Source organism: Gracilinanus agilis, chromosome 4, assembly GCF_016433145.1.
Source record: "Gracilinanus agilis isolate LMUSP501 chromosome 4, AgileGrace, whole genome shotgun sequence".
NCBI classification, from domain to species: domain Eukaryota; kingdom Metazoa; phylum Chordata; class Mammalia; order Didelphimorphia; family Didelphidae; genus Gracilinanus; species Gracilinanus agilis.
In genome coordinates this window covers 259,419,532-259,445,634 of record NC_058133.1, presented here as the reverse complement: position 1 = coordinate 259,445,634, position 26,103 = coordinate 259,419,532, and the positions used below count along the sequence as shown (strand labels likewise).

Sequence of the window (26,103 nt, the reverse complement as noted above, 5' to 3'; positions counted from 1 at the left end):
AGCTACTATGTGACTGGGTAAGCAGCAAAATAATGGTAGAAGTTCTGTCTTTTTTACTTTAAACGCCCATGCTGGGTTTGAAAGGGAAAGCCATGCCTCTGAAGGGAAGGAACTGCTAGGAAAGGTCTGACCCACAGCTCAGCCTGCCTTGCTAGCACCACATGGGGTTTATATAACTATATAAAAATAAATACAAAAGGCCAGCTAGGTTACTCAGTGGATTGAGAGCCAGGCCTAGAGAGGTTTCAAATTGGTTTCAAATCTGGCCTCAGACTTCCTAGCTGTATGATCCTGGGTAAGTCACTTAACCCCCATTGCCTACCCTTTACCAATTTTCTACACTGGAATCAATACTTAGTATTGATTCTAAGATGGAAGGTAAGGGTTTTATAAGTAACTAAATACACGGTAGTTTGGGATGGGAGAAGAAGTTCTGTAAGCCACAAAAGAAAAAAAAATCATTATGAAATTCCTCCAGGATAAGAGAACAAGAATAACTCTTTGGTAAGTTACCTCTTAGTTGTTAAAAGTTATCCTTTTCTAGTCATTAGATGCATTTTTGGATCTTCTGTGTCCCTCTCTCCCAGAATGGCGATATCATACGAACATGCATACTTTAAAAATGCTAAAGTAGGGGCAGTTAAATGTCTCAGTGGATAGAGATCCAGGGCTGGAGTTGGGAGATCTTAGGTTAAAATCTGTTCTCCCATTGTATATAGGCCTCTCCAAGGTAGACCAGCCTGGAACCCACATTCCTTGGTCTCCCTATAAACCAATCAATCCTGTCCTTCATTCCTCAGAGTGTATATAGGACCCCAACTTCTTCAGCTCATTGGAAAATCTCCTTGAAGTGCATTTTCCCAGAGTCCAGAGGCTTGTCTCTGTGTGGTATCTTTCACATGACTCTGTGTAGTGGCTGATAGAGCACTGTCTCCCTCATCCTGATTAAAGATTTGTTCTTTCTGGGGCAGCTGGGTAGCTCAGTGGAGTGAGAGTCAGGCCTAGAGACAGGAGGTCCTAGGTTCAAACCCGGCCTCAGCCACTTCCCAGCTGTGTGACCCTGGGCAAGTCACTTGACCCCCATTGCCCACCCTTACCAATCTTCCACCTATGAGACAATACACCGAAGTACAAGGGTTTAAAAAAAAAAAAAAAAAAAAAGATTTGTTCTTTCTGACTACTGGGTGGTTCTGTGTGACAGTCTCAATGGAAAGATAATACTTGCACTCCCAAAGAACTTTATCATCATTAGGGTATGGATATGAATCACTTTGTGGGGAGAATGATCTAAAAAGAAAAAAAGAATAATAAAGAGGGATATACTGAAAGAATAGAAAAGAGAGAAGAAGAATGGGAGATATTATCTCACAGAAAAGACATAAAAGGAATAATTTTTAAGTTGGAAGAGGAAATGGAGTGGGGCAGGCAATGCTTGAACCTAATTCTCATCTGAAAAGGTTAAAAGAGAAAAGAATATATTTACATACTCAGTTGGATATAGAAACTAATCTTACCCAACAGAGAAGTAAAAGGGGAAGGATTAAGAAGGAAGTCAGATTAAGGGAAGCAGTGGTCAGAAGCAAAACAGACTTTTAAAGAGGAACAGGGTTAAAAACCAGAAGAATAAACAAGAAAAATAGAATGGAGAGAAACATACAGTTAGCAGTTATAATTGTGACTGAGAATGGAATGAAATCACCTATAAAATGGAAGTAGATAGTGGTATGAATTGTGTGTGGAGTGAGAAATTAGTGTGTTATTCTCAAGGTAATAGTTATTAATTAATATCTAAGACAGTAAAGCTACCCATGTCCCATCAAGCTCCTTTCAAGACAAGACTACACCACCCCTCCACCCCCCCCCACCTTGCTCCTGTAGGACAAAAAGACACTTGCCTTTGGGGGATTCCAGAACTTGACCTGTCTTAGACCATTTGGTCTGGGGAGTTTCTCTCTGGAGGTCAAGCCCTAAGGCTGGAATGATACTTTGTGTACCCTTGCTTTACCAGTTCAGATTACCAGTACAGAAGACCATTACATTCTATTTTACCACAGTGTATTGGTCTCTGTGTACAATGTTCTTCTGGCTCTGCTCCTTTTGCTCTGCATCAATTCCTGGAGGTCTTTCCAGTTCACATGGAATTCCTCCAGTTTATTATTCCTTTGAGCACAATAGTATTCCATCACCAACATATACCACAATTTGTTCAGCCATTCCCCAATTGAAGGGCATACCCTCATTTTCCAGTTTTTTGCCACCACAAAAAGCGCAGCTATAAATATTTTCGTACAAGTCTGTTTATTTATGACCTCTTTGGGGTACAAACCCAACAATGGTATGGCTGGATCAAAGGGCGGGTCCCTGCTTTCTGAAAGATCCTGTTACTCACTGTTGAGGACTGGAACTGGATATAGTGGAGACTACACTTGCCAAGTTAAGTTGATTTAAGTGGGGCTAGCAAGAACTTGAATCTCTCACCATTCTAGTCCATCCTAAATATTGTTGCCAAAGTAATTTTCTTTAAGTGTAGATTTAAGCATGTAAACTTCAATGGCCTCCTATTGCCTCTAAGATAAAATATATTTATTGCTCAGTCATTTCAATCATGCCCAATTCTTTGTGACCCTATTTGGGGTTTTCTTGGCAAAGACAATGTAGTGGTTTGCTATTTCTTTCTCTGACTTATTTTACAGATGAGAAACTCAGAGAAACAGGGTTAAGTGACTTGACCAGGTCACTCAGCTAGTAACTGTCTGAGGCCATATTTGAAGATAAGTCTTCCTAACTTCAAACCTAGTACTTTACTGTACTGCCTAGCTGCCTTTGGATAAGATATATACCATTAAGCTTTTTTGTTGTTCCTTTTCAAATATATTTTTATTTAAATACATAAATACATTTCATGTATTTAGATGTATAAATATTTTATTTCTAGATAGCTTATGTATTTATTATATTAATTATATATATGTTTTTAAATTGATATCTTATGTTTTTATATTTCCTAGATTTCCACTTATATCCCTTCCCCTCCTTCTTCCCAGTGGGCTATAGTTATAAAAAAGAATGTTTTTAAAAGGGGAAAAAGAGATAGTTGAAGCAAGTCTATGCATTGTGCTAGTCAAATCCCTGCTACACAAAGAAAAAAGCAAAAATAATCCCTGCTCTTAAGGAATTTACATTCTTTGGGGACCTCAATTAAAGGCAAAGTTGGCAAATAGGACAAAAAGAGTTTATTGGCACCTAAGGAAGAAATGCTTTTATTAAACAGGAGTAAAACAATTTACATATGAGGGCAAGACAATCTTGATTGGTAGATCTTTCAATAAGGAGTTGTAAATGAAATTGCCTTTATTGCTTTCTCTATCAGTGATTATAAAAAAAACAAGGAATCACATATAATCCTTTAATTAAGCAACTACTAAGAGCTAGGCAATAGAGGTTAAGTGACTTGCCCAGAGTCACACAGCTAGGAAGTGTCTAAAACCGGATTTGAACCTAGGACCTCCAATCTTTAAAAAGGGATAAAAATTATGGTTGGACTGAATATAGAAGTGTAGTCACCAGGAATTAAATACTTAATTTCAAATGAAAGACTCAAGTCAGAATGACTTTTATGGTAGTTTATTTACAAAGAAAGAGTGAAAGTAAAAAAATCAGAGAAAGAATAGGGAATATCTAACCTAACATGCTAAGTATTAATCCTCAGCCGGAGGGCCTCAGCCTTGAGCAGAGGGCCCAGTGATGAATAAAGCAAAGGCTTCAACCACGAAGCCTCTACCAAGAGGGGAGGCCTCTCCTGAGGATAGTCTCTTCAGAAAATCCAGGAAAGGAGTCAGTCTTTTTCACTCACCCACGTGGTAATTCAAAAAGAAAGCAGTCCAAGGTCCTCAACCAGAACTCCTCCAGAATCCTGTCCAAGGCAAAAAAGAGTCTCCAACTCAGGGAACTCTGAAGGTGTTCACAGGAAGCTATAACTCCTTTTTAAAAGAGCTTCTTTTGTATCACTTCCGGTGCATTCCTTCCATTGTACATGTACCAATTACAGACTAAAGCTTTACTTAGGACTGCCCAGGGGGCAGTCAGTAGATTCTGATTCTGTCACCCATTTTCTCACATGTGGGTTACAGACCTCCCCTACTCAAGTGTAAGTGAGGTGTTTATACTTTTGGTGATTAAATCTAAAAATGGGCAGGGTAGAGTTAATCCCATCTTCACACATCTCTAGGCCTGGCTCTCAATCCACTGAGCTACCCAGTTACCCCCTACAATTGTGATTTTGGAAATAGTTAGGCCCAGTTATTAAAGTAAGGTATCTACTTCTAGAGAAAGAACTGTTGGAGTCAGATGAAAGCAGATCAAAGCATACTCTCACATCAGGGTATTATTTATGGTTTTATTTTGGGGTTTTGGTTATGTATGAGTGTGCTTTTATAACAATGACCAATATGGAAGTATGTTTTGCATGATAAATTTTAAAAAAGGATTCATAGCTACCCACAAAATTAAGAGCTTCTGCTATGAATCTTGGAATGTTAAGTACACAGCTTGACTGAATCCTGATTCCAGATAGAGATAACAGAAACAATCAGGTGCAGAAGATGGAATTTATTTCTGGTAGTATTTGCTCTTATAAGGATTTATGTCAATTACAATCTCCTCGGATTTTATCACCAAGAGAGGCAACTCTGGCTTTTCTTTTATTCTTCTTCCCAGAGTTAGTATAATGAGTTAAGTCTGACTATGCCAATCTATCAATTAAAGATGACTAAAAAAATATCCTGATCAGATCCATTCCCACATTTACTGTTATTGTTACTTCCACATTGCAATAATGGATGGTGTTTATGATATACTTGATCCATACACTCTAGAAGTTGAAACATTTAAAAGAGGGCCTAATCTTGTGAATCTTTCTGATATCCAAATAAGTAGTCTTAATTAGTCCTAAATCAACAGAGGCACAAGGGCAAATGGGGGCTGTCTTAAGCCTTTTATTGGAATTTATTAGCTCTCTTAGCAAGTATTTCCCAAACTTTAGTAGCATATTCTGAGTATTTGGTCTTGGTAGTCACTTATGCTAATTAATTGTTCAAAGACTATTAAAAACAAACAAACTGTTGAACATCTAACCAAGGTCTTTGCCGGAGGTTGGGTGTGGTGAGACTCCTGAGTGCATTTGCCCACAAATCTTCAACACAGGATTATGACCCAGATATTTTTATTTCTAATAGAGGTAGAATTAGTTCTACATTACAGCATCATGGGAACTGGGAATAGCCCTCAGGTAATGGGAGTTGTCTATAGGAAATGGAATGATTCCTAAAGGGATCTCACCATATATACCTAAAGATTAAGCAAGGTTAAAACATGGAGGTCACTTAGACTGACTGTCCAAATAGATGACTTCGTACAATTCCCTCCTTTGGTGCTAACCATGTTCATAGTGCACCATAATCAGACATATAGTTCCTCTATCCTCAACTGTATCATTTCAATCTCTGCTGCTCTTACCAAATCAATAAAATTTGCAATAGTGTACTGTGACCATGAGTATTAATCATAATTTCATGTTTCCTTCAATGTTGTAAAAGTTAAACAAACTTAGTTAAGTGGAGTCATTTCATATATCTCTTAAGGAGACAAACGTTGGTAAATAGTCTCTAATAGGTAAACTAAATCAGATTTTACAGATTTTTACAGATTAAACCACTAAGAAGGCTCATCCTAGAAAATTCAGTAAACATAAACACTTTAGAAAGAAAAAAGCCAAAACAACATAATAACAACCAGCAATATTAAATAACATTGTAAAAGGGAATTCTTTATTCTCTGTCTATGTTGACAAGTTAATCAACCAAAAACTTAAAAACACCTCTACTTAAAGCTAAGTAAGGGAGTTCACAGTCACTTCCTTGGAGAGCTCCATCCTTTTAACTCAGTCAGAAACTAGTAAATCTTTTGATAAGAGGATGGGAGATATGAATCCCAAACTTGTGAATCCTGTGATCAGAGTTGACACCTTCAGAGGACGAGAGGTGTGAATCCCACAGACACTGCCCCCTGAGCAATGCTAGAGGAAACAGTGATTGGCTCCTGTGAAAAGGAGAGGAGATAAGAAGTCACCATAAAAGCAAGCCCGAACTCCCTCAGAGCAGATTGTCTTTGAGGAGATAGTCTAAAGAAATTGTCTTCTAGAGATAGTCTTCTGACTGGGAAGTCTTTGAGGGAGCTTCGCTGGAGAGGGAGCTTTGCTGAAGAGTGCAGCTTGGATCATGGGCTTAGAGCTAGGCTTCAACTTAGACTTTGACTCCTGGACTACTTCACTGGGTGAGTGAAAGGCTGACTACTTTCCTAGTTTCCTAAGAAACTAGCTTCCATCTTGGAGGAGACCATGTGGTTACTCACTACCAGCCATCAGTGGTTGAGAGCTAATTAATCTCTGCCTGGATTAAACAGACCGATAGGATAGATAACCTCTCTAACCTCCTCACATTTCTCTTTATTATTTCTTCTCTATTTGTATATATTTGTAAATAAATTTCTGACTCAAGATATAATAAATACTGGCAACCACATGATTTCATGTAATTCCAACCATTAATTTTCACCTTTACAATATTAACTCTCCTTATAATCTGGTAATTCATTTTCAACGTCCATTTAATCAGCATATTTCATCTTGAGTTCCTGATGTCCCAAGTAGTCATCTGGATCCTGGAAACATCTTCCTTGGACATTCTGGAATAGATTTCCTTCTCAGGGCGGCTCTGAAGGGGGCTCCTCCTAGTAAATCTGCAGAGATTCCTAGGGAATTTGCTAAAATCTGTGAGTAACAAGACTAAATGCAATTTAATACAACCTCCTAAATTTTCTTTTCCAGTAACTAGCTCAAACTAGATCAATCTAGTCCTATTAACAACAGAGCTCTAAGAGGAAATAATTGGGAATTTACCTAAAACTTCAGAGAATTTCCGTTTTTTACATAGCACTTCCTCTATTTTTACCCAAACCCTTGTAATGAGAAACTCAATAATCAATGCCTAAGTATGTTCATGTAGGAGTCCAGGCATATATTAATTTTGATAATATTATAGGGGTGCTTAAAACGTTGACTCTTATGATATCAAGATTAATATATGCCTGGACTCCTACAGTTCAGATGACCATGTTAGAATTATAAGACGTAATTATGTGATTTATAGTAAAAATACTGTCCCAGACAAGAGCCTGTGTTTATAACCAGATTAAAAATATATAATCCTGGGGGACAAGAAAGGGGCTCAGTGGATTAAGAGTTAGGGCTAGAGATGAGAGGTCCTGAGTTCAAATCAGACTTTAGACTGTTCCTAGCTGTGTGACCCTTGTGTGGATAGAATTTGCTTGCCAGGACTCTCTCACCCAGTATTCCATTTACATGCTCACGCTGAGTGTGAACACTGTGTGCTTATGTAGGGAGGATATATTTTGATGTAACCCTGCCTCTCTCTCTTCTTCCTGGAATGTGGCTGTAGAGGCTGGGGGGAAAGCTTGGCAGGAAAGTTTACTCATATGGTCTTACTTTAGTTAGAAAATTAGGCTTTTAACTTCTATTTCTTTTTTCATCTACTTCAAGTGATTATTAATAAATCTTATAAAATATAATATTTGGTGTTATTGATATTAATTTAAATCTTACATCCTAGACAAGTCTCTTAATTCCCATTGCTTAGCCCTTACCACTCTTCCACCTTGGAACCAATATACAGTATTGATTCTAAGACAGAAGGTAAGGATTTTTAAAAAAAGAAAGAATAGAGTCCCAGGATAGTACTTGAATAATAGTCTTAGGTATGTGTGTGTTAGTATATTAATCATAAATGAGTGATTATACATTATACTATATATTAAATAGAATCATTTAGAGGAGGAGAGCTATAACTGGGCGGCCAGACCAACTAGGCAGCTAGACTACCTGAAATTAGACTAGATTGCCCAAGAAGGCATCCAGAGGTTTGGGAAATTGAGGATTTCTCAGAAGTGGAGTTTTAGGGACAAATGTCCCCAACATGTGAAACTATAAGAGGGTGTTTTTTGCAACTCAGGGTCTCAGACTTCAAGCTTGGAATCTGCAGACCTCTGGTCTGTTCCCAGATTTTTGCTCAGAAGGTTTCCCAGTCTCTTTTCTTTGCTGAAACCCCATCAGGTCCAGGACTTGGATTTCAGGCTTGGGTGAGGCTCATCTAGGGATGCCTAGATCCCTCCCTGAGGCATTCTGGATATGGACTCCTCTCCCTCTTTGATCCTTTCTCTTTTAAGTCCAAGTAAGCCTCCACTCATAGGAAGATCTTGTTTCTTTTCTTTTGTGGGCCTTTTACCTGTTATTTTTTTATTCATATTCGCCCCATTTTTAGGTCTATTTGTGTTTTACAGACTGATTTTTCTTGTTAAAACCTCTGTACTTTGATGCGCACATAAAGGTATTTTGGTCAAGAGTTCCATCATTCCTAAGAAGAATACTTGGATTTGTACTAAATGGTTTTTATTTAAAGATTCCCCTCATGCTGAGGAAGACAACTTGGATGAGTACTAAAGGTTTGGAGGCTTTTCCTCATACAGAGTCAAGTTTCCCTCAAAAAAGGCTATTCTTGTTACAAGATAGCAACAACAAACCCAGGATCTTTCTTTTCATATTTTGAGTGAGTCAGACTAAATTTTACTTTGACAGGGACTCACTTGTTCAGCAGGGAGGAAACATTTTACTCATGTGTGGTTGTTTCAGTCTTTGTCACTATTTGCTCCATTTTTGGTTTTGAACTGTGCTACTATAAAAGAAGCTTTTAAAATTACTCATTTGGTTACTAAGAGCATTTTAAATTGGTTATATGCACTTATTCAAGGCCAGTTAGATTCCTGTGGGTCACATTCAAATTCATAGATACCTATATCTGCAGATATTGAATTTGCAATTTCCTTGTTCTGTTCATATGCTAGAGAAACTCTCAGGTTAATTATACAGACTGTATACTTACTAGAGATGGCTGGTAAGATATTTTTCCCCCTCTCCCAATATTTAAAAGAAAATGGGAAGTGACTTTATCTCTATTTTGTCTGACAGTCTACTGGGGGTGGTTGTAATCATGGGGGCAGGGCAAACTTCCTGTTCAACTTGGCATAATCAAAGCTATAACAGTTAAACTGTAATATTTGGTCTGAATAGGTCCATAACTCTTCAGATGATTTGTTTTGGCCAGTATTTGAAAGTCGACAAGTAGAAATCTTAAAAGAATAAAGACTTGCCCTGCAAAATAAACATCTAAGACAAATGGAGCATTGGTGGTATTGGGCTGAAATAGCTAAAACATTGCATCTGGAAACTACCAGGCTGAAATAGGAGGTATGAAAAGAATATTGATGGGCTTAAAGCCATATCTCTGTATGTCTTTGAGAGAGAAAAGAAAAATGATGAAACAAAAAAGAATCAGGGCTCTAAAAGCATCCTTGCAGTTCCACCTATATTTGCATCCAAGACAGACAGTGGCAAACACCGTGATTGTTACAACTATGGAAAAATGGGCCACCTTGCTAAGAAGCAGTCAAAAAAAAAAATCCAGAAAGATAACAAACAGAGGAATTACAACAAGGCATGACAGCTTAGATTCTCTTTGCCTAGTCCTGTGCCAACAAGCAGGAACTTCAGCCCTCCTCATAGAAATGACGCATGAAAGTGTAGGGTGGGAGGATGGGGAGTGGGGTGGGTACAAGGATGAATCACAGCTAGAAATAGAATTTGTTTTGCCCTTGTGACATGTCATCTCGATCTCTTACCCCCCCTCCCCTGCCCAGTCTTACATCTCTGTCACAATAGATGACATTGTCTATGATTGCTTACTAGATGCAGGAGACTTATTGTTTTAATTTCAGTGCCAGATTCACCTGATATCATTGGTTACATATTATTGATGTAACTGGTGTACAAAGGTTTTGGCCCCCAAACAGGTTATAACATTGGTTATATTGGATATATACATATATAGGTTGGTCCCTTGATAGTAGGTTATTCTTTCCTATTCATACCACATGGCTCCATGAACATTTCTGGAAGAAATTTGCTGTGCGAACTAAAAGTTACTATTGAATGTTTACCTGATTGGTCTAGAGCTGCCAGAAGATTCTCTTTCTGTGTTTCTTCTGTTACTAGACTCAGAACCAGCTATCATTGCTTGTATTGCTACTAAATAGATTACATCTACTATTCCTGAATTGGTTTGGTGGAACTTTTCAAAATCAGCTGTACCTGTTACTATCTTTTAAATTTTATTTAATTAATTAATTACTTGTGAATACTTTTCCATGGTTACATGATTCATGTTCTTTTCCCTCCTCTCCTCACTCCCTGCTTCTGGAATCAACAAGAAATTCCACTGGGTTTCACATGGTATAATATTTCCATATTATTACTATTTGCAATAGAGTGATCATTTAAAGTCAATATCCCCAATCAAATCCCCATCAAACCATGTGAGCAATCATATGTTTTTCTTCTGTGTTTCTATTCCCATAGTTCTTTCTCTGGATCTGGATAGCGTTCTTTCTCATATCATAAGTCCCTCAGAATTGTCCTGGATCATTGCACTGCTGCTAGTAGAGAAGTCCATTACATTCAATTTCAGTATCTGTTGTACTTGTTACTATTGAAGTAAAGGATGATCCTCTTTCCTCTAAGCCATAATATTCATTGTACAAAGAAGCTATAGAAGGAATTGAGCCTATAATTAATTATAGAGAGCCAGCTCTATATGGTAGGGGTCCTGCATTTAATGGCGTCGGATTGAAAAGACAAGGAACAGAAAATGAGAGCAGCTAGACTAGTGGTTAGCCCATATCTGCTCCAGCTCCATGGAGTTTGGGGTTTATTTTTATACTGGTTTCAAACAAAGAACACAAAGAAAGAGTCACAGCTGTGAAGGGGTTACAAATCATATACAACCCATTAACGTCTAAAAAGTAAAGAGATAGGTACAAGGACAAGGGCCAAATTCCAACCACCAATTAGTAGGGGGTTAATTCTGGGAGCAGAAACATATTTCATAGAGATTTTTACTCATTGCGTTCTGCCTTGATTTACAGGACTGCACCTGGTCAGATAAAGTCTTGTTTGGCCTTGTCTGTGTCCGGTCTTGACTATCTAAGTAATATATTTTTTAGAGTTCAGGCTTCTTAATTATCAAGGAGAAAAATGGTTAATTCAGTAGCTGCTGGTCTGAGTAAGGACTCAAAGCTTTCCAATAAGAATATTGAGAAAAGGTGGGGCTCTGAAAATGAGTCAAAAGAGGAGTCTCAGATTTTTACCTTAGATGGCCCATTCTGTCTGCATCCTGACATGCAGTGCAGAAAAAATCATACACAGTTTTACTTGCCGATGATTTTGTAATGGGATCCAGATAAAATATCTATTACAGACTCTATTTCTCTAAATGACTCTTAATAGCCTCTTGGAGGGGTCAAGTTGTTTTTGGATTAACCTACCTGCTGATACCAGAGCTTTTCAGGGCTCAGGTGACCAGGACCAAACACAAAGACTGCCTCAGCCTGGATTGGTCACGTAGGGAATCCAGATAACAGGCCCTAAATTTGACCCTATTTCTCCAATTGGCTCTCTAGAATTAATGCAGTAATTGATCTTAATTTCATGCAAATCGGCATATAACACTTCCATACTCCCTGTTAAGAAACCTAAACCAGGTACTGAGGCTAAACCTGTATAGTTTTGTATAAAACATTTGTGCTATTAATTCTTATGTTATTCCTCTCAGACATCCAGTAGTTCCCAATCTGGCTACATTGTCTCCACCATTCCATGTACAGTCAAATACTTTACCATACTTGATTTATGTTCAGCCTTTTTCAGTATTCTGATAAGTGAATCTGCCCAGGCTCTCTTTGTATTCCACCTGGAAAAGGACTCATTATACCTGAATAAGAGTTCCTCAGGGAGATGTAGAAAGCCTAGCTCTTTTCTCTCACATTCAGCAACTAAACTTATCTTCAGTTTCTTTTCAAGGCTCTATGCTAGTTCAATATATTAATGATTTATTATTAGTCTCTCCTGATGATGAGATTTGTGAAAAGGACAGCATTCATCTGTTATTACAATTCATGAAAGAGGTTATAAGATTTCTAAATGTAAAGTCCAATGGTATCTTCCTCAAGTTGAGGATTTAGGCTTTCTTTTTATCAGAAAACTCCAGACAAGGGTCACCAAAGCATGTCTAAAAACCTGAAGTCTAAGAAGCTACTACATGCCACCTTAGGCAGCATGGATTACTGTTCTCAATGGAACCCAGCATTGGTGAGATTGATAAACTATTAACTGTTATAACTAAAGACTCTGTTCTAGAACCTTTGGCTTTGCAGCCTGAATACCTGACAAGACACTCAAAAAGTCTCTCCTCCCAGCATCTGCTTTGGGCCTCCCAGGCTAAGCCTTTTTTCCTCTTTGTCCATGAGCAGAAGGGTATAGCATAAAGGGTATTCTCCTAGTACCTTGGGCTATCCCTTCAACCCTGCCAGCTAGATGCCATCACCTTGGGGTATGTCCATGCCTTTGGGCTGTGGTAGCTGCTGCTCTCCTGGCAGACAAAGCTTGTGATCTGGTCCTAGGCTTTCAGCTCATTGTGCTGTGCCCTCATGAGATGGAAGCCTTATCGCTGAGACACCAGACTCAGGCTTTCTCTGATGAGAGATCTGCTAGATACAAAGAAAATGTTACCTTTAGAAGGTGTTCTGTCCTTAATCCTGCCTCAATCCTACCAGAGCTTCCTTTGTCAGATGATGTATTTATTTTATATGGTTGCAGCCTTGTTGTTGATATGGCTGAAAGACTTCAACAAGACCTCACTGATGATGTTCCACTTGCTGATCCAGATTTGACTCTCTATACTGAAGATTTTTCCTTTATGAGAGTCCATTATATTGGTGTTTCAGTGGTACCTGTTTGAGACCTTTTCTAGTCTGTTTTCCTACCATTTCATCACTTCAGTACCCATGCAGTTGAATTCATTGCTCTCACGGGCAGTAAAAATCTCTGGTTGCAACAAAGTTTTCTTAAATCCTCTGGAAAAACTATAGCAAATATTGACCTTATCTGTGATCTCCTGGAAGCTACTGAGTTTCCTAACACTCTCTCTCTGTCATTCATTGTTCAATCCATACTGGGGACACTGATCCAGTGTTTCTTGGCTGACTGGCAGCTAAGGCTGCTGCTATCAATGGCCCTGGTTTTTTACACTCCCCATACAACTCTTTTTACTGAAGAAGGAACATTTTACTTCCCTCTCAAGAATAAAGTAAACTCCCTTATCTACAGTGAGAAAGAAGTTGAATCCTGGAAGACAAAGTTTAATGCAAAGTAAGTACCTGGGGTCTGGATCACAGAAACTGGTAAGCCTCTTCTCCCTAAGGAATTTTATCACCAAATTTATTTTCCAGCACATAAAATGGGGCATTTTGGTACTCAGGGAATGGTGGACACAATCAAACAGGTTTGGGTTGACCCTAGTGGTATTTCCTCTGTTGTTAATCATATATATGCTTCTTGCCATACATATCAGTCTTATAATCAACATGCCTTTAGAAAGGTTACATTTGGTGTTCACCCTTTAGCCTATACCCCATTTGAACGTCTCCAAATTGATTATATAACATGCTCAAGTCAGCTATTTATAAGTATTGCCTTATTATTGTTGATCAGCTTACAAGATGGGTTGAACCTTTCCCCGTTTCTAGGGTCACATCAGCCTTTGTTATTAAGATCTTACTTTAAAAAATTATTCCTAGATTTGGACCTCCAGCTTTTATTGATTCTGATAGAGGGACTCATTCTATAGATTCAACTCTGACTTAGGTCTATTCTTTTCTCAGAATGAAAAATATCAATATCCCATATCACCTTCAGAGTTCAGGTCAAGCTGAGAGAATGAATAGAAAATTTAAAACTATGATTGATTAAAGGAGCACTTTTCATTGCATGGTTTCCAGCCAGGTGAGTGTCTACATTAAAAATGTTCATGGGACTGGATATACTCAGCTGTCCTGGGAGGAACTATTCTAGGTACTGCTGACAATCCCAACTGCCCATTAAGGTGGAAGGAAAAAACTCTTGGATTCAGTGTTCTCATGCTAAGATTGCTCAAGTTCCAAAAAGGGGACAAGATAAAAAGGATGCTTTATAAGCTCCCTGTATTCTGTCTCCATTGTTTCCTAGCTTTAGATCAAGCTGTATCCTTTTCAAGGAAAGTATTATATCAAATTCTAATTGTACTATTACATTGTACTACTACACCAGGGCAGTTGGCTCTCTTTTATATACCTACCATGCTAAGATTTGCATTCATTATGTATGGAACAACACTGTTTAAGAATAACTAGAGGCCACTGAGGTAAGTAGAGACAAATTCATCTTCTCATGAGAAAGGGCACATGCCCAAGTATGGCAAGTGCCCTGGTAGCAGATACACAGTTGCCTATATGATGATCCCTAGTGTGATCACCCCCCACCTCTCTCTCAGTTCACCACTGACTGGTAAATATGGGCTCACATTCTTGGCACAAAGTTCTAACCAGTCTCAACCCAATACATTTTATTCCTTATAGGTCAAGCTGCCAAGGGCCATCGAATTCATGTCGGATGACAGGTCTCACACAAATCCTGAAATCTGCAAGGCAAGATTTACAGGAGGATGGATTCCCACCCAGGCCTCCCTGTGTGACTCTTTTCTTAACCAACACTCCCTATTTACTGATCAAATATCCCCACTTAGCTCCAGGGAAATACAGAAGAGCACTATAGGCTATTATAAGAACCCTTATAGGCCCCCTACAAACTCCTAGGAAATTCCCACCTTTACAGAAATACAGTAATACAGAAATTCCCCTAGAAGTCACTTCACAACAAACCAGCAACTAGTGAATTAATGTTAAAGATTTTAAAACCCTAATTAAGATTCCCATACACAGGCCAGAACAATCTCCAAGTTTCCTGCCTCCCTGATCCCTGATTCAGTACAGTACATTAACATAAAAGAACAATGAATGATAAATAGAGAAATTGTCTCCTGTACTTTCCCACCACTGTAGCCCAAGAGATATGTCAAACACACTTTGAAAAATATGGAAAAGTTACTGGAGAATGAAAAGTATGACTTCATACATTGTCTCTAAGAAAAAATGTATGGTGGGAATGGAAATCATGCCAATATGTATGTAATCTTAAGAAAAAGGTATAAAAATTAAAGTCAGCAGATGGCAGATCAGAACAGCTTTCTGCAAGCTTACTTACTGAGTCTCTGGCTGTTCTCATTACATCTCATTCCTGCTTAGCTCTCCTGCCTCCCAAGATACCTAGACTACCAGGGCAGATTCCCAACACCAAGCAGGATATCTATTCAGCAAAACCTGGGCTAGCTTAGAGTGACGTGGCGTTGGGGAAAGCATATGCTCCTCAGGAAACAGAAATTTATGTGCTTAATTCTGCATTTTGAGAGAAGTTTATCATTTTGTATATTAGTTCTCTCACAATTATATATTCTTTTTTATTATAGCAATCTTTCTGGCTTAACTGCATTTCCCCTGTCAGAAATCTTTCAAGGTAACAAAATCTACAAATAATACTAAAAAGGACACAAGACAAAGATTTTCTTACAATAATGATATAGCCAAATTAACCAAAACAAATTATCCCATACTTGCTAGCTTTAACTTTTTCAGTTTGAAAAAAAAAATGAAATAACTAAATTTAGCTAAAATAAATTATAAGCTGATATAAGCTGATCACCCAGAATCGGAAAGTGATAACTGCTCTTGCCTTTGCACCACTTTTTATATGTCAGGCCTTACCAGATCCAGATGAGGGCATGATCTTTGACTCAAAATCAGGCATGCAGGCCAATCTTGGAGACTAGTCAGTAGATGTGGGCCTGATTTATGACCCAGATTTGGGCATGGACCTTGATGTAGGCCAAAATGCAGTAACTTGTAAGAAATAGGATGATATTTATACATGTACACTAATGGCTCAATTTGTGCCTACCAGTGGTAAGACTCTCTCTTCCAAAAGTAATATGTGTGTTGAAAGTAAAATTAAGGTCACTAACACTAAAAACAATCATGACCACACCTAAGATGGAGTGACCAAAGTTTAATTATCAGCATCATAGGACTGCAACTCAGAGAGGCAGGATAAGGAACCACCTAATTACATTAGCAAAAATGACCATCTCTGATAACCAGTTAAATACAGAGGCAACCCAAGAAAATGGATTCCATCAGGGACGGATGGAAACTTTCATTTCATCTGCTATTCAAGCAGTCTTGGACAGGATCCTGTACATCAGCAATAAATTTTACTTGAGTGGTTGATGTAGGAGCAACAAGACTGATTAATAATGGCACATGCTCCACCTTGTGTTCTGTGATAAGGTCAAGGACTAGCCAGATGAGAACAACTTGTACAAGAAAGTTTGTCTCAACTTGCAGATTTTGTTTAACACTTCTGCTGTGTGATTTTCTCATATTAATATATTGAAATTACATCTTTAAACCACCTTATATATTTTATCTGTTCACTGGGATAATTCTTTCTAAAGTATGAAACTTCATTAATTATTCCCAGCATATTAGCTCTTTGACTGCAGTTTTTAGCAATCTTTCTGGCTTGACTGCATTTTCCCTGTTAGAAATCTTTCAAGGTGACAAAATCTACAAATAATACTAAAAAGGACACAAGACAAAGATTTTCTTACAATAATGATATAGCCAAATTAACCAAAACAAATTATCACATACTTGCTAGCTTTAACTTTTTCAGTTTGAATAAAATGAAATTTAGCTAAAATAAATTATCAAGTGAATTTATTACAGAACAGAATTAAGTCTAACTGCAAGGAATGGAGTTGATCCTCCACCTTGTAGTTTTCTACTTTCATTTTACTTAAGCATTCTTTTAACCAAAGCCAGACTATTTGTGGCTTCTCTTTTAACTACTTCTAATTACCATTGTTAAAAAGCAACCCATTTGGGGCAGTTTGGTTTTCTTTCCTGAGTTTCCTTTCCTCTTGCAAAATGAATTCAATTAAAAGACAAAATAATTGTTTCCTTTTTAAGTCCTGCAAGTTGAACTTCTCCCAATTAAAAGGGTTCCATGAGATAAAAGGAATGAAGGAGCTTGTTCCATAATTAAAGACAGTGGCAGTCTGCCAAGGTCCCAAAGATGGAAAATGTGGAGGTTAGAAGAAAAACCCAGGCATAGTGGCAGAGTAAGTCCTGCTGGGCCTCAAAATGAGCACAGAAGCAGAATGAGGCTTGCTGAGGCCACAAACTCAAGGTTTCCAAAGGGTAGTGATGGCGAACCTTTTAGCAACAGAGTGCCAGGCCCCACCCCCACCCAGAGGCCTCGTGCTATGGCCCTTCTCCCTATTGAATGCAGGGTGGGTCCTGCCCCATCTTAACCCAGGCAGAAGGAGAAAGCACTAGAAATGAAGGGAGGGGGGAGTAGTGGCGCCAGCTGCATGCCCACAGAGAGGGTTCTGCAAGCCATCTTTAGCACCCCTGTCATAGGTTCACTATCACTGCCATAGGGTGTCCCAACTAATAGGAAGTTGCCAGTCCAAAAGTTACTCAGGTACCTGGGAGGTAAATTCGGCTAAGCTGCAAAGTTTAAGAAAAAGGTTTCTGACAGAGTTCATAAGGAAATGTATCCTAACTGCTGGAATAATAAGAGACTATAAGGAGGAAGAGTATACCACCCAGTTGTCTGCTACATAGTCTCTCCTAAATTTCCTATGCTAGTATAAGCCTAAATTCTAAATAACATGTTTCCCCATAGTCCCAGTGTGACTGCAAACAGAAACAGGGGGTATTAGGCAGCTGATACCACAGACACAGTACCAGTTTTCATTAAGGGTACTATATGCCTTAGTGTCACAGACAAAGAATTGGTCTGAGATAATTAGTATCCGTGGAGAACTAGGGTCAGAATGCAGTTGGCTACTGAGTGGTTATATATATAGCCATATATTTATGGCTATAAATAAAAGGAATATAGGTACATAACACTATTCTTTATAATAAACAGAATCATGTAAACCAGCTGGACCAGATTGCCCAAAGTGGCCTCCAGAGGTTTTGAGAGTTAGAGATGTCTCAGAAATGCAGGATTAGGGGCAGCTGGGTAGCTCAGTGGATTGAGAGCCAGGCCTAGAGACAGGAGGTCCTAGGTTCAAATCTGACCTCAGACATGTCCCAGCTGTGTGACCCTGGGCAAGTCATTTGACCCCCATTGCCTAGCTCTTACTGCTCTTCTGCCTTGGAACCAATACATAGTATTGACTCCAAGACAGAAGGTAAGGGTTTAAAAAAAAAAAAAGAAAAGAAAGAAATGCAGGATTAAGACCAAACATGAAATTAAGTATGTAGTGTGTATTTTATAACTCTGAGTCTCATACTTCAGAATATAGAGTATGCAGAACTCTGGACTGTGATTTCTTTTCTCACAGTAAAGCCAGATCTTTGCCCAGGTATCCTAGTCTCTTTTCTTTCTGTTTTTGATATGGACAATGTCATCCACAGGCTGAAGGAAGAGGGCTGACTTGGAAAATGAGACCTCCCTTCCCTTAATATTATCAGATAGGGACTTCAAACTAGGAAAAAAAGGATTTGATTTAAAATTCTTTACAATTATTAATGCAAATTTATATGTAAAAATCTTCATCCAATTTTGGAAATTTATTATGAAAACATTCTCTAGCCTATATTTCCTATTAGAAACATTTGGTGTCTGCCTCTTAGTTCTTAGACTTCTAACAGCCTAATCTTGTTGCTTTATTAAAGTTTACTATTCTATTAAATTTACACCTTTGTCTTATCCCCCTTTATTTTTTGAGGAAATAACCTGTTTTCCTCAAATGTTCTTGAAGAAATGAGTTATTTTAAGGACTTAATCTTATACAGAAATATATAACTATTAGCAAGTGGCAAACCCAAGAACTCATTTACTTAGTTGCTTAGGATATGGAATTGACCACAACTTTATATTGAAATAGTAAGATTTTTTTCTACTTGCATACTATTAAAGAAACTCAGATGTTTTAGTATAACTATTAATTAATAGATTTTGTATTGTAATGGCAAAACTTCCACTGTCCATTTGCCTGATTATAGAAATTTTCTATGGAAAGAGAAACACAGATAAGAGGAAGGGGGATCTTTCCCCCAATTTTCAAAAAAATTATATCATAAACTAATCAGAGACTAAAATTGTAAGTCCTCTACTATGAATTTCCAAACTTTCATCTGAATGTTTTTATAAATGCAGAAATGTTTTAGTGAGTTCTGAAGTAACTCACTGTTGAATTTAGAGAAAATTGAGACCAGAACTGTGAAAGTTGCAGAAAAGAATATTCACATCTCTTCTCAAACCTTGCCTAGAAAGTAAAAGATTTATTTTGTTTGGGGGAAGTGGTCAGTAATTTTATTGATTAAAAGGAACCTAAGTTAAATTGAGAGTAGTATCAGTAAAATTCCAAAGTGAAGGGAAAAAATTAATATCTGTGCCACTCAAGAGCTGCCTATTATTAACTCTTTCCTATTCATGAAAAAGAGAAAAGTTCATGGAAATCAGGGAACAACTAAAAAGTAAATGAGTTATATTAGAAGGGTACATCTAATTAGATGCCTGGGAGTTTTATAAATTAAATACAAATCAATTTAGGAAGTAATTTTTAAACCAATGTGTATATTTTGAAATTAGAAATCTTGGTATAAATTATATTAGACTTTTCAATTCTGGAGTGGATATTAATTGAAATAGGTTTAAGTTTTTTTTTCTTTATTTTATTCCAATAACAAATCTACATATGTTTTCCAAGGTTACATGATTCATGTCATCTCCCTCCCCTCTTCCATACTTGACAAACAATTCCTTTGGGCTTCACATGTACAGTATTATCACTCAAAGCCTATTTTCATATTATTCATTTTTGTAATACAGTAATCTTTTAAAACACCAAACCTCAAATCATATACCCAAATAAACAAGTGATACTCTTCTGCATTTCTACTCCAACAGTTCTTTCTCTAGATGTGGATAGCATTCTTTTCATAAGTTCCTAAGAATTGTCCTGGATCATTTTGTTGTTGTCAGTAGCAAAGTCTATTACATTTGATTGTCCCACAATGTTTCAGTACTGTGTACAGTGTTCTCCTGGTTCTGCTCATTTCACTCCACATCAGTTCATGCAGGTCCTTCCAGTTCTTCTAGAAATCAACCATTTCATCATTTCTTATAGCACAATAGCATTCCATCATCATCATATACCACAATTTGTTCAGCCATTCCCCAATTGAGGAATCTCCATAGTAACTGAGATTTTAAATCAATAAGGAAATACCAGTTCTTTTTACAACAAGTAAGATGAGAAGAATCATTTGTATCTTCAGCTCTTAGCACAGTGCCTCCCACATACTTAATAAATTAGTTCCTTCAGGAGTCTCCATTTTTTGAAGATGGCCAAGCCAGCCTTCCTTATCTCTCCTACCCCTCTTCCTGACTTTCTGGACTTCAAAACCATGCCACCAAGGGAAGTACCTTCATTCCCCAAAGCTCTCTCCCAATCCCTTGCTTTTGCATATGGTCTTCCCTAACTAGAACCAATCAGTCAATAAGCACTTATTATAGGCACCTAATATATGCCAGACACTATGCTAAATGCTGATAAAAAAAAAAAAACATAAAAAGACTGCACTCAGAGCTTATAAGCTAATAAGGGAAACAATATGCAAAAAATATATACAAAGCAAGCTATACAAGATAAATAGGAAATAATTAACAAAAGGAATTAAGAGGGGTTGGGAAAGACTTTCAGTAGAATCAGGATGTTAGTTTGGGCTATAAGGAAGTTGGGGAAGTCAGTAGACAATGCAGAAGAGAGAGAACATTCTGGGAATGGAGGCCACCCAGAGAAAAAGCTGGAGCCAATCAATGAAGTATCTATTTGTAGAATAGCCAGGAGGTCAGTGTCACTGGACTGGAGAGTATGTGTTGGGGAAAAAGGTATAAGAAGACTGGAAAGGTTGGAGAGGGCTAGGTTATGAAGAATTATCAACATCAAATAGTGTATTTTATATTTGATCCTGAAGGTGATATGGAATTTACTGAATTTGTTAAAACTTGAATCAGGGAGACAAGACATGATCAGATCAGTGCTTTAGGAAAATCACTTTGGTGGCTGAATGGAGAATGGATTAGTGGAGAGAGACCTGAGGCCAACAGACCCACTAGTAGGCTTTTCAACAGTCCAGACATGAGGTGATTAGGATGTGTGAAGGGAGTTGAAGGGACTTTGACAATGAGGACAGAATCAAAACCGGTGCCCCCTGTAGTCGGCAGGAAAGTCAGCAATTAGGATAGGGGACAAAGAGGCAGGAGGTAGGCCAATGGCTCTGGGTGGTCCCCTAGGCACACAGGCTAAGGAGGAAGGCACCCAGGCTAAGGAGGAAGGGTGACAGTTGGCTCACAAGGTATGATGTGTGAGTTAGTGGGCAGAGAGAAAGTTTGATAAACTGAGGTCAGAGCACATTTTGCTCTCTCTTTTACTTTTGTATTGAGGCTGACTGAGAACTGCTGGCATTACTGCTGTAGAGGAAAAACTGACAGCCAGTTAAATTGAGGCTATATATTAGACCTTTCTTTAGGAATGATCTATTTCCTTGATCTTCTCCCATACTCTCCTTTCTGATTAATAAGATATTAAAATCTCCAGCTAGTCTTCCCATTTTTAATCTTTACAAGTGTCCATACCAGAGTGGTGGCAGTGACTTCCTGCCTGCCTTCCCTCTATCCAAACCAAGTGCACATAAATCTGCCTCTGCCACAGCTGTCCCTCCTCCTGATGGGGAAAAAGCAACATGTGGGCACAAGTGTTCTCAAAATACAGATCCATTCCACTGTACATAGGTTTACCTCCTCAAAGGTTAAAAGAGTGGCCCATTTACTTTTATTGAAGGGTAGCTGATTCTCAGTTGACCAATCAAGAGGTAGCCACAAGCTTTGAAACTCAGTCAATTGATGGTGGTAGGGATGGCCTTCAGACCCTGGCCATTTGAGGCTATTTGCATATCAGAATGAAAGGCTTCTAATTTCCTGGAGGCCTGGCAGATGCAGCCAAACTTGAGAAATCAGGAAGTTCTGGGTCAAAGCTGTGTTGAGTAAATCATATGACCTTGCTAGACCTATTTTTTCATCTGTAAAGTGGAAATAGTTCTTATCTTAAAGACTTATGGCATGGTTCAAATGTAAAGGCAACACCCTCTTCATGGCTACTTCCCCACTTCTTACTTGCATTAGCCAGTTGGGTTCCCAGAGAGTAGTTGTCTACTATTTTCAGGGTCTTGGGAGTAGGTTTCTACTACTATGACTCTGGAATGCCTACTGATATACTCCTTAGTGATAATCAGCTAATGTCCTCAAATACCTTTTCCCAAAGATATTTACTATGATGATATAGTCAGATAGTTGGTAGTACCCCAAGAATGGAGTAGTTAGGAAAAAAAAATCTTCCCTCCTTGAGTCTGAATAAATGCCCCAACAAATACACACACAGGGCTGATGGGAAGAGTGGGCATAAGGGTAACATACAAAGGCTGGGAGGCATACATGGCAAAGGGGTAATAATCTCTGGTTGGTAAAGTCTGGTTCTTCCTTTGAAAAATCTGCAAGAAGCACTGTTTAGGTATAGCATTGGCTGGGCTCTGAGAGTCAATGATAATATTCATAGGTTGTCATTTCTCTCTGCCATGAGGTTCATGGTCTTTGATATCCTCTAGTTATGTGGACTGTGTACTCCTGGTCTAGTCTCTCTGATTTCAACTGGATGAATTCTACTGATCCAATAACATCTTCACAATAGTATGGTCCACAGGAAAAGCAATACCCTCTAACTTGAATCCTCTTCTGCCTAACCCTAACCCTTTCTTTCAAACACAAATGTTTCCTATGTGGTGTCATTTGTCTTCATCGAATAGTCAGTCCTAAAATCCTTTCAAAGTGATTAGTACTTAGTTTTACAATTGTGATAGACTCATTCAGTCTAATAGCCTACTCTTTCTATTATTACATTAATGAAATAGTATGGGACCCCCATACTAATGTTGTGGTCAGGCTTGAGTTCAATTCAAAAGAATTTGTCACTAAAGCTCTGTTCATCTCAGCTTTTGTTGGGATTAGCAGGGAGATGTGGTCCAGGCTACTGGAAGCAGAGTTCTGGAAGTAGTGGGGGGGGATAGGATTTTATAGAGAAAAATCAAGGTTCCTCTGCCCCTTCCCCATGGCTGTGCTTAAGAAGATGGGCAGGGGCCCCTAAATAGCTCTACACAGGCATGAACTAATGGAATTTCTCCTGTCGGCTGTTCATTGGAGGGAGCCAGGTGTCCTGATAACCCCTGACTCCTGATATGTGCTTTGGCCTAGACAAGGGCCCCATTCCCAGAAATCTGTCCAAGGCCATTTGGTACCTGTCTCAGGGATCCTAGCCCTCTCACTAACATATGTAAATCACATTGAAAACTTTAAAGGGCTATATGTTAGGTTATTATAGTTATTATTTCTGCATCTGGAGAATTAGGTCACAGAGCGCAGATGCAACAAGAAAACTCCTTCCCCCACTAAATTACCACTAATCCAACTAGTGCTGACCTAGTATCTCCATCCCATCCAGCTTGATCTGCTCAGCTCTTAGGCTTTCTGGTCAGGATGGCAGAGGAGGAGGAGGGTGATAGGGATGAGGAAGATGTATTTTTGGCATTTGCCCAGGGTCCAACTCCTCCCAGGGGTCCCATTCTTCGGGCCCTTGATAAGGCCTTTTTCATTTTTCTTGCTCTCTTCCTAGCAGTGCTGATGCTAGAGGCTGCCTACAAGCTGCTATGGCCAATACCCTGGGCAAACCTTTGGGGTTGGCTGCTTGGAACACCTCAAAAAGAAGAAGAACTGGAGCTGTAATCACTGACTGCCTCCTCCCTCTCAACTAAGGTAAGAAATATGCCAAGAGATAAAGATGGACACCAACATTTCCTGGGAATGTGAGATGAATTATAATCTCTTGGGGGGGGGGTCCCTCATGGAAATCTAGATGATAACTAGCATTTGTTTATGAAATGCTTTGCAAAAATTATCTCATTTGTTCCTGATTATAAACCTATGGAAGTAGTAGGTCCCTATTTTACAGAGGAGGAAACTGAGGCAAAAAGAGGTTAAGTAATTTGCCCAAGGTCACACAGCTAATAAGTGTCTGGGGCAGGATTTTAACTCAGGTTTTCCTGATTCCAGGCCTATTTGGAAACATAGCTGCCTTCCACCCATTTTACAGAAGAAGAGACTAAGGCTAAGAGAGGGGATATTTCGTCACGTTGCCAAAAGGAAACTAAAAGACCTGTCCTAGAACCCAGGTCTCTTGAATCCCATCCCAGGGCTCTTCCAATGTTAGGGCAACTGACGATGGACCAGAACTGTTTGGGAGAAGGAAGGGGGGGAGGGAATACCAATCTCAGGGAAAGGGAGTTAGAAGGAGAAAGAAAGTCTTGTTAATCCTACTTTCTCCCCGACAGGGACCAGAATCTGCCCCAGGACCAGCCCTGTACCATCTCCTGATCTTCCCTCTCCCTCTAATAAAGCTGAGGATCAGTAAGAAGCGTCAGGCTCCACTTCTTTCCTCTTCCCTCCCTTCCTTGGCAGTAACTGCCCCAGGCCCGACTCCGCAGGAGACGAGAGAGGAGGCTACAGGCCTTTTAAAAGCACTGCTTCCAGCCTAGGACTTTGAACACCGTCCCACCCCCCAACCCCCTCCCAAATATCCTCCAGATATCTTAGAATCCCACGGTCACCCCCCCGCACAAAACGGCCGCCTCGAGGACCCCAGGGCAGAAGAGGTGAGGGTCAGAGCCAAAGCCCCCAGCCCCACAGCGTGGTGAGAGGGCGTGCCTCCCCGTGCCCTGGAGGCCGCCATCTTGCCGTACGGTAGACAAAACCACGGGCAGGACCGGAGGACCTGCTCTCTCTTCGGCCTTCACTTGGTTGCCACGGTGACCTTTAAGGACAGTGACGACTAGAGTCTGCGCTTTGTACTTCGGTGACCCAAAGGTTCGAGCATGGTATTATTTACATAAGACTTTCCTGATTGGTGGAAGGGTTGGTTACTTACGTGCATACATTCCGTACGTAGGAAAATAATTTCGTCTTGTAAATCAGTAGCCGCTGGAGCGAGTCTTGGCGAATGCTAGACTGAGAAGCGCCCTGGAAGGTCGGAGTGGCCGGGGCACGAAGTCACAAGCGGAATCAGGGTCAGATATCAATAAGCCTTGAAAGAAAACTTTCGCTTCTCTTCGTAGTAAACGCCCGAGCTTTCTTGGGATCTCGGCGCCGGCCTAATTTAGTCCAACAATATGCAATAGATTGGATTGTTCCTACCTACCCCAGTTGTTCGGTGTGTCCACAAATCTTTCCTCCCCATCTCCCCCTGCAATATTAGTTTAGGAGTGCTATTGGGCAAACGGAATGCCAGGCTCTGATTGGCAGGCCAGGGCTCTACCTCGTGACCGGAGATCTGCAAACCCCGGGTGTTATACAACCCTGGTAGTTCGCCCTAGAGTAGTTTAGATTTCCTGTCATGACAGATGCCGTACAGCAAGATGGCCTCCCCCTTTTCTCCTCAGGGACTTCCTAGTCTCCCAGGCCCAGAAAAGCCCGCCCATCTGAGGCATTTGATCGGAGTGGGCCAATGCAATCACCGTACGTCTCCCGGAGAAGGGCCGAGCAGGTAGCTTGTGTATCGTCACTTCCTATATCCCTCTGGCGGACTCCATTAGGGTAGGATGGCGGCGCCCAGGGACATGGTGGTGGCGGGGGCTGGGACAGAAGCGCGGTGATCGCTTCCGTTCTTGCGCGGGGGTCTGCTGCGGGAGGGGGGGTGGAGAGTGTGAGAGAGAGGGAGAGAGAGAGCGCGCGCTGAGGGTGACGGAGCGGGGGGTAAGGGGGAGGGGGGGAGGGACGGACAGCGACTGTGGAGGCGGTGGCGG

General features: G+C 39.7%; 1 protein-coding gene and 1 long non-coding RNA gene across 2 annotated transcripts in view; one reads left to right on the top strand and one right to left on the bottom strand.

The window, feature by feature from the left end:
- The window catches only part of LOC123248020, a 36,444-nt gene extending 10,866 nt beyond the window's left edge, over positions 1-25,578 (bottom strand). Inside the window, exon 1 of the long non-coding RNA XR_006506167.1 lies at positions 25,230-25,578. This is a non-coding gene — a long non-coding RNA (uncharacterized LOC123248020). The remainder of the gene's footprint in view (positions 1-25,229) is intronic.
- On the top strand, positions 23,786-24,713 carry SMIM40 (small integral membrane protein 40). Its single transcript, XM_044677167.1, has 2 exons — positions 23,786-24,061; positions 24,637-24,713. Exon 1 carries the CDS (start codon positions 23,786-23,788, stop codon positions 24,029-24,031), a length of 246 nt encoding a protein of 81 aa, XP_044533102.1. The 3' UTR covers positions 24,032-24,061; positions 24,637-24,713.
- Positions 25,579-26,103: the final 525 nt, after the last annotated feature.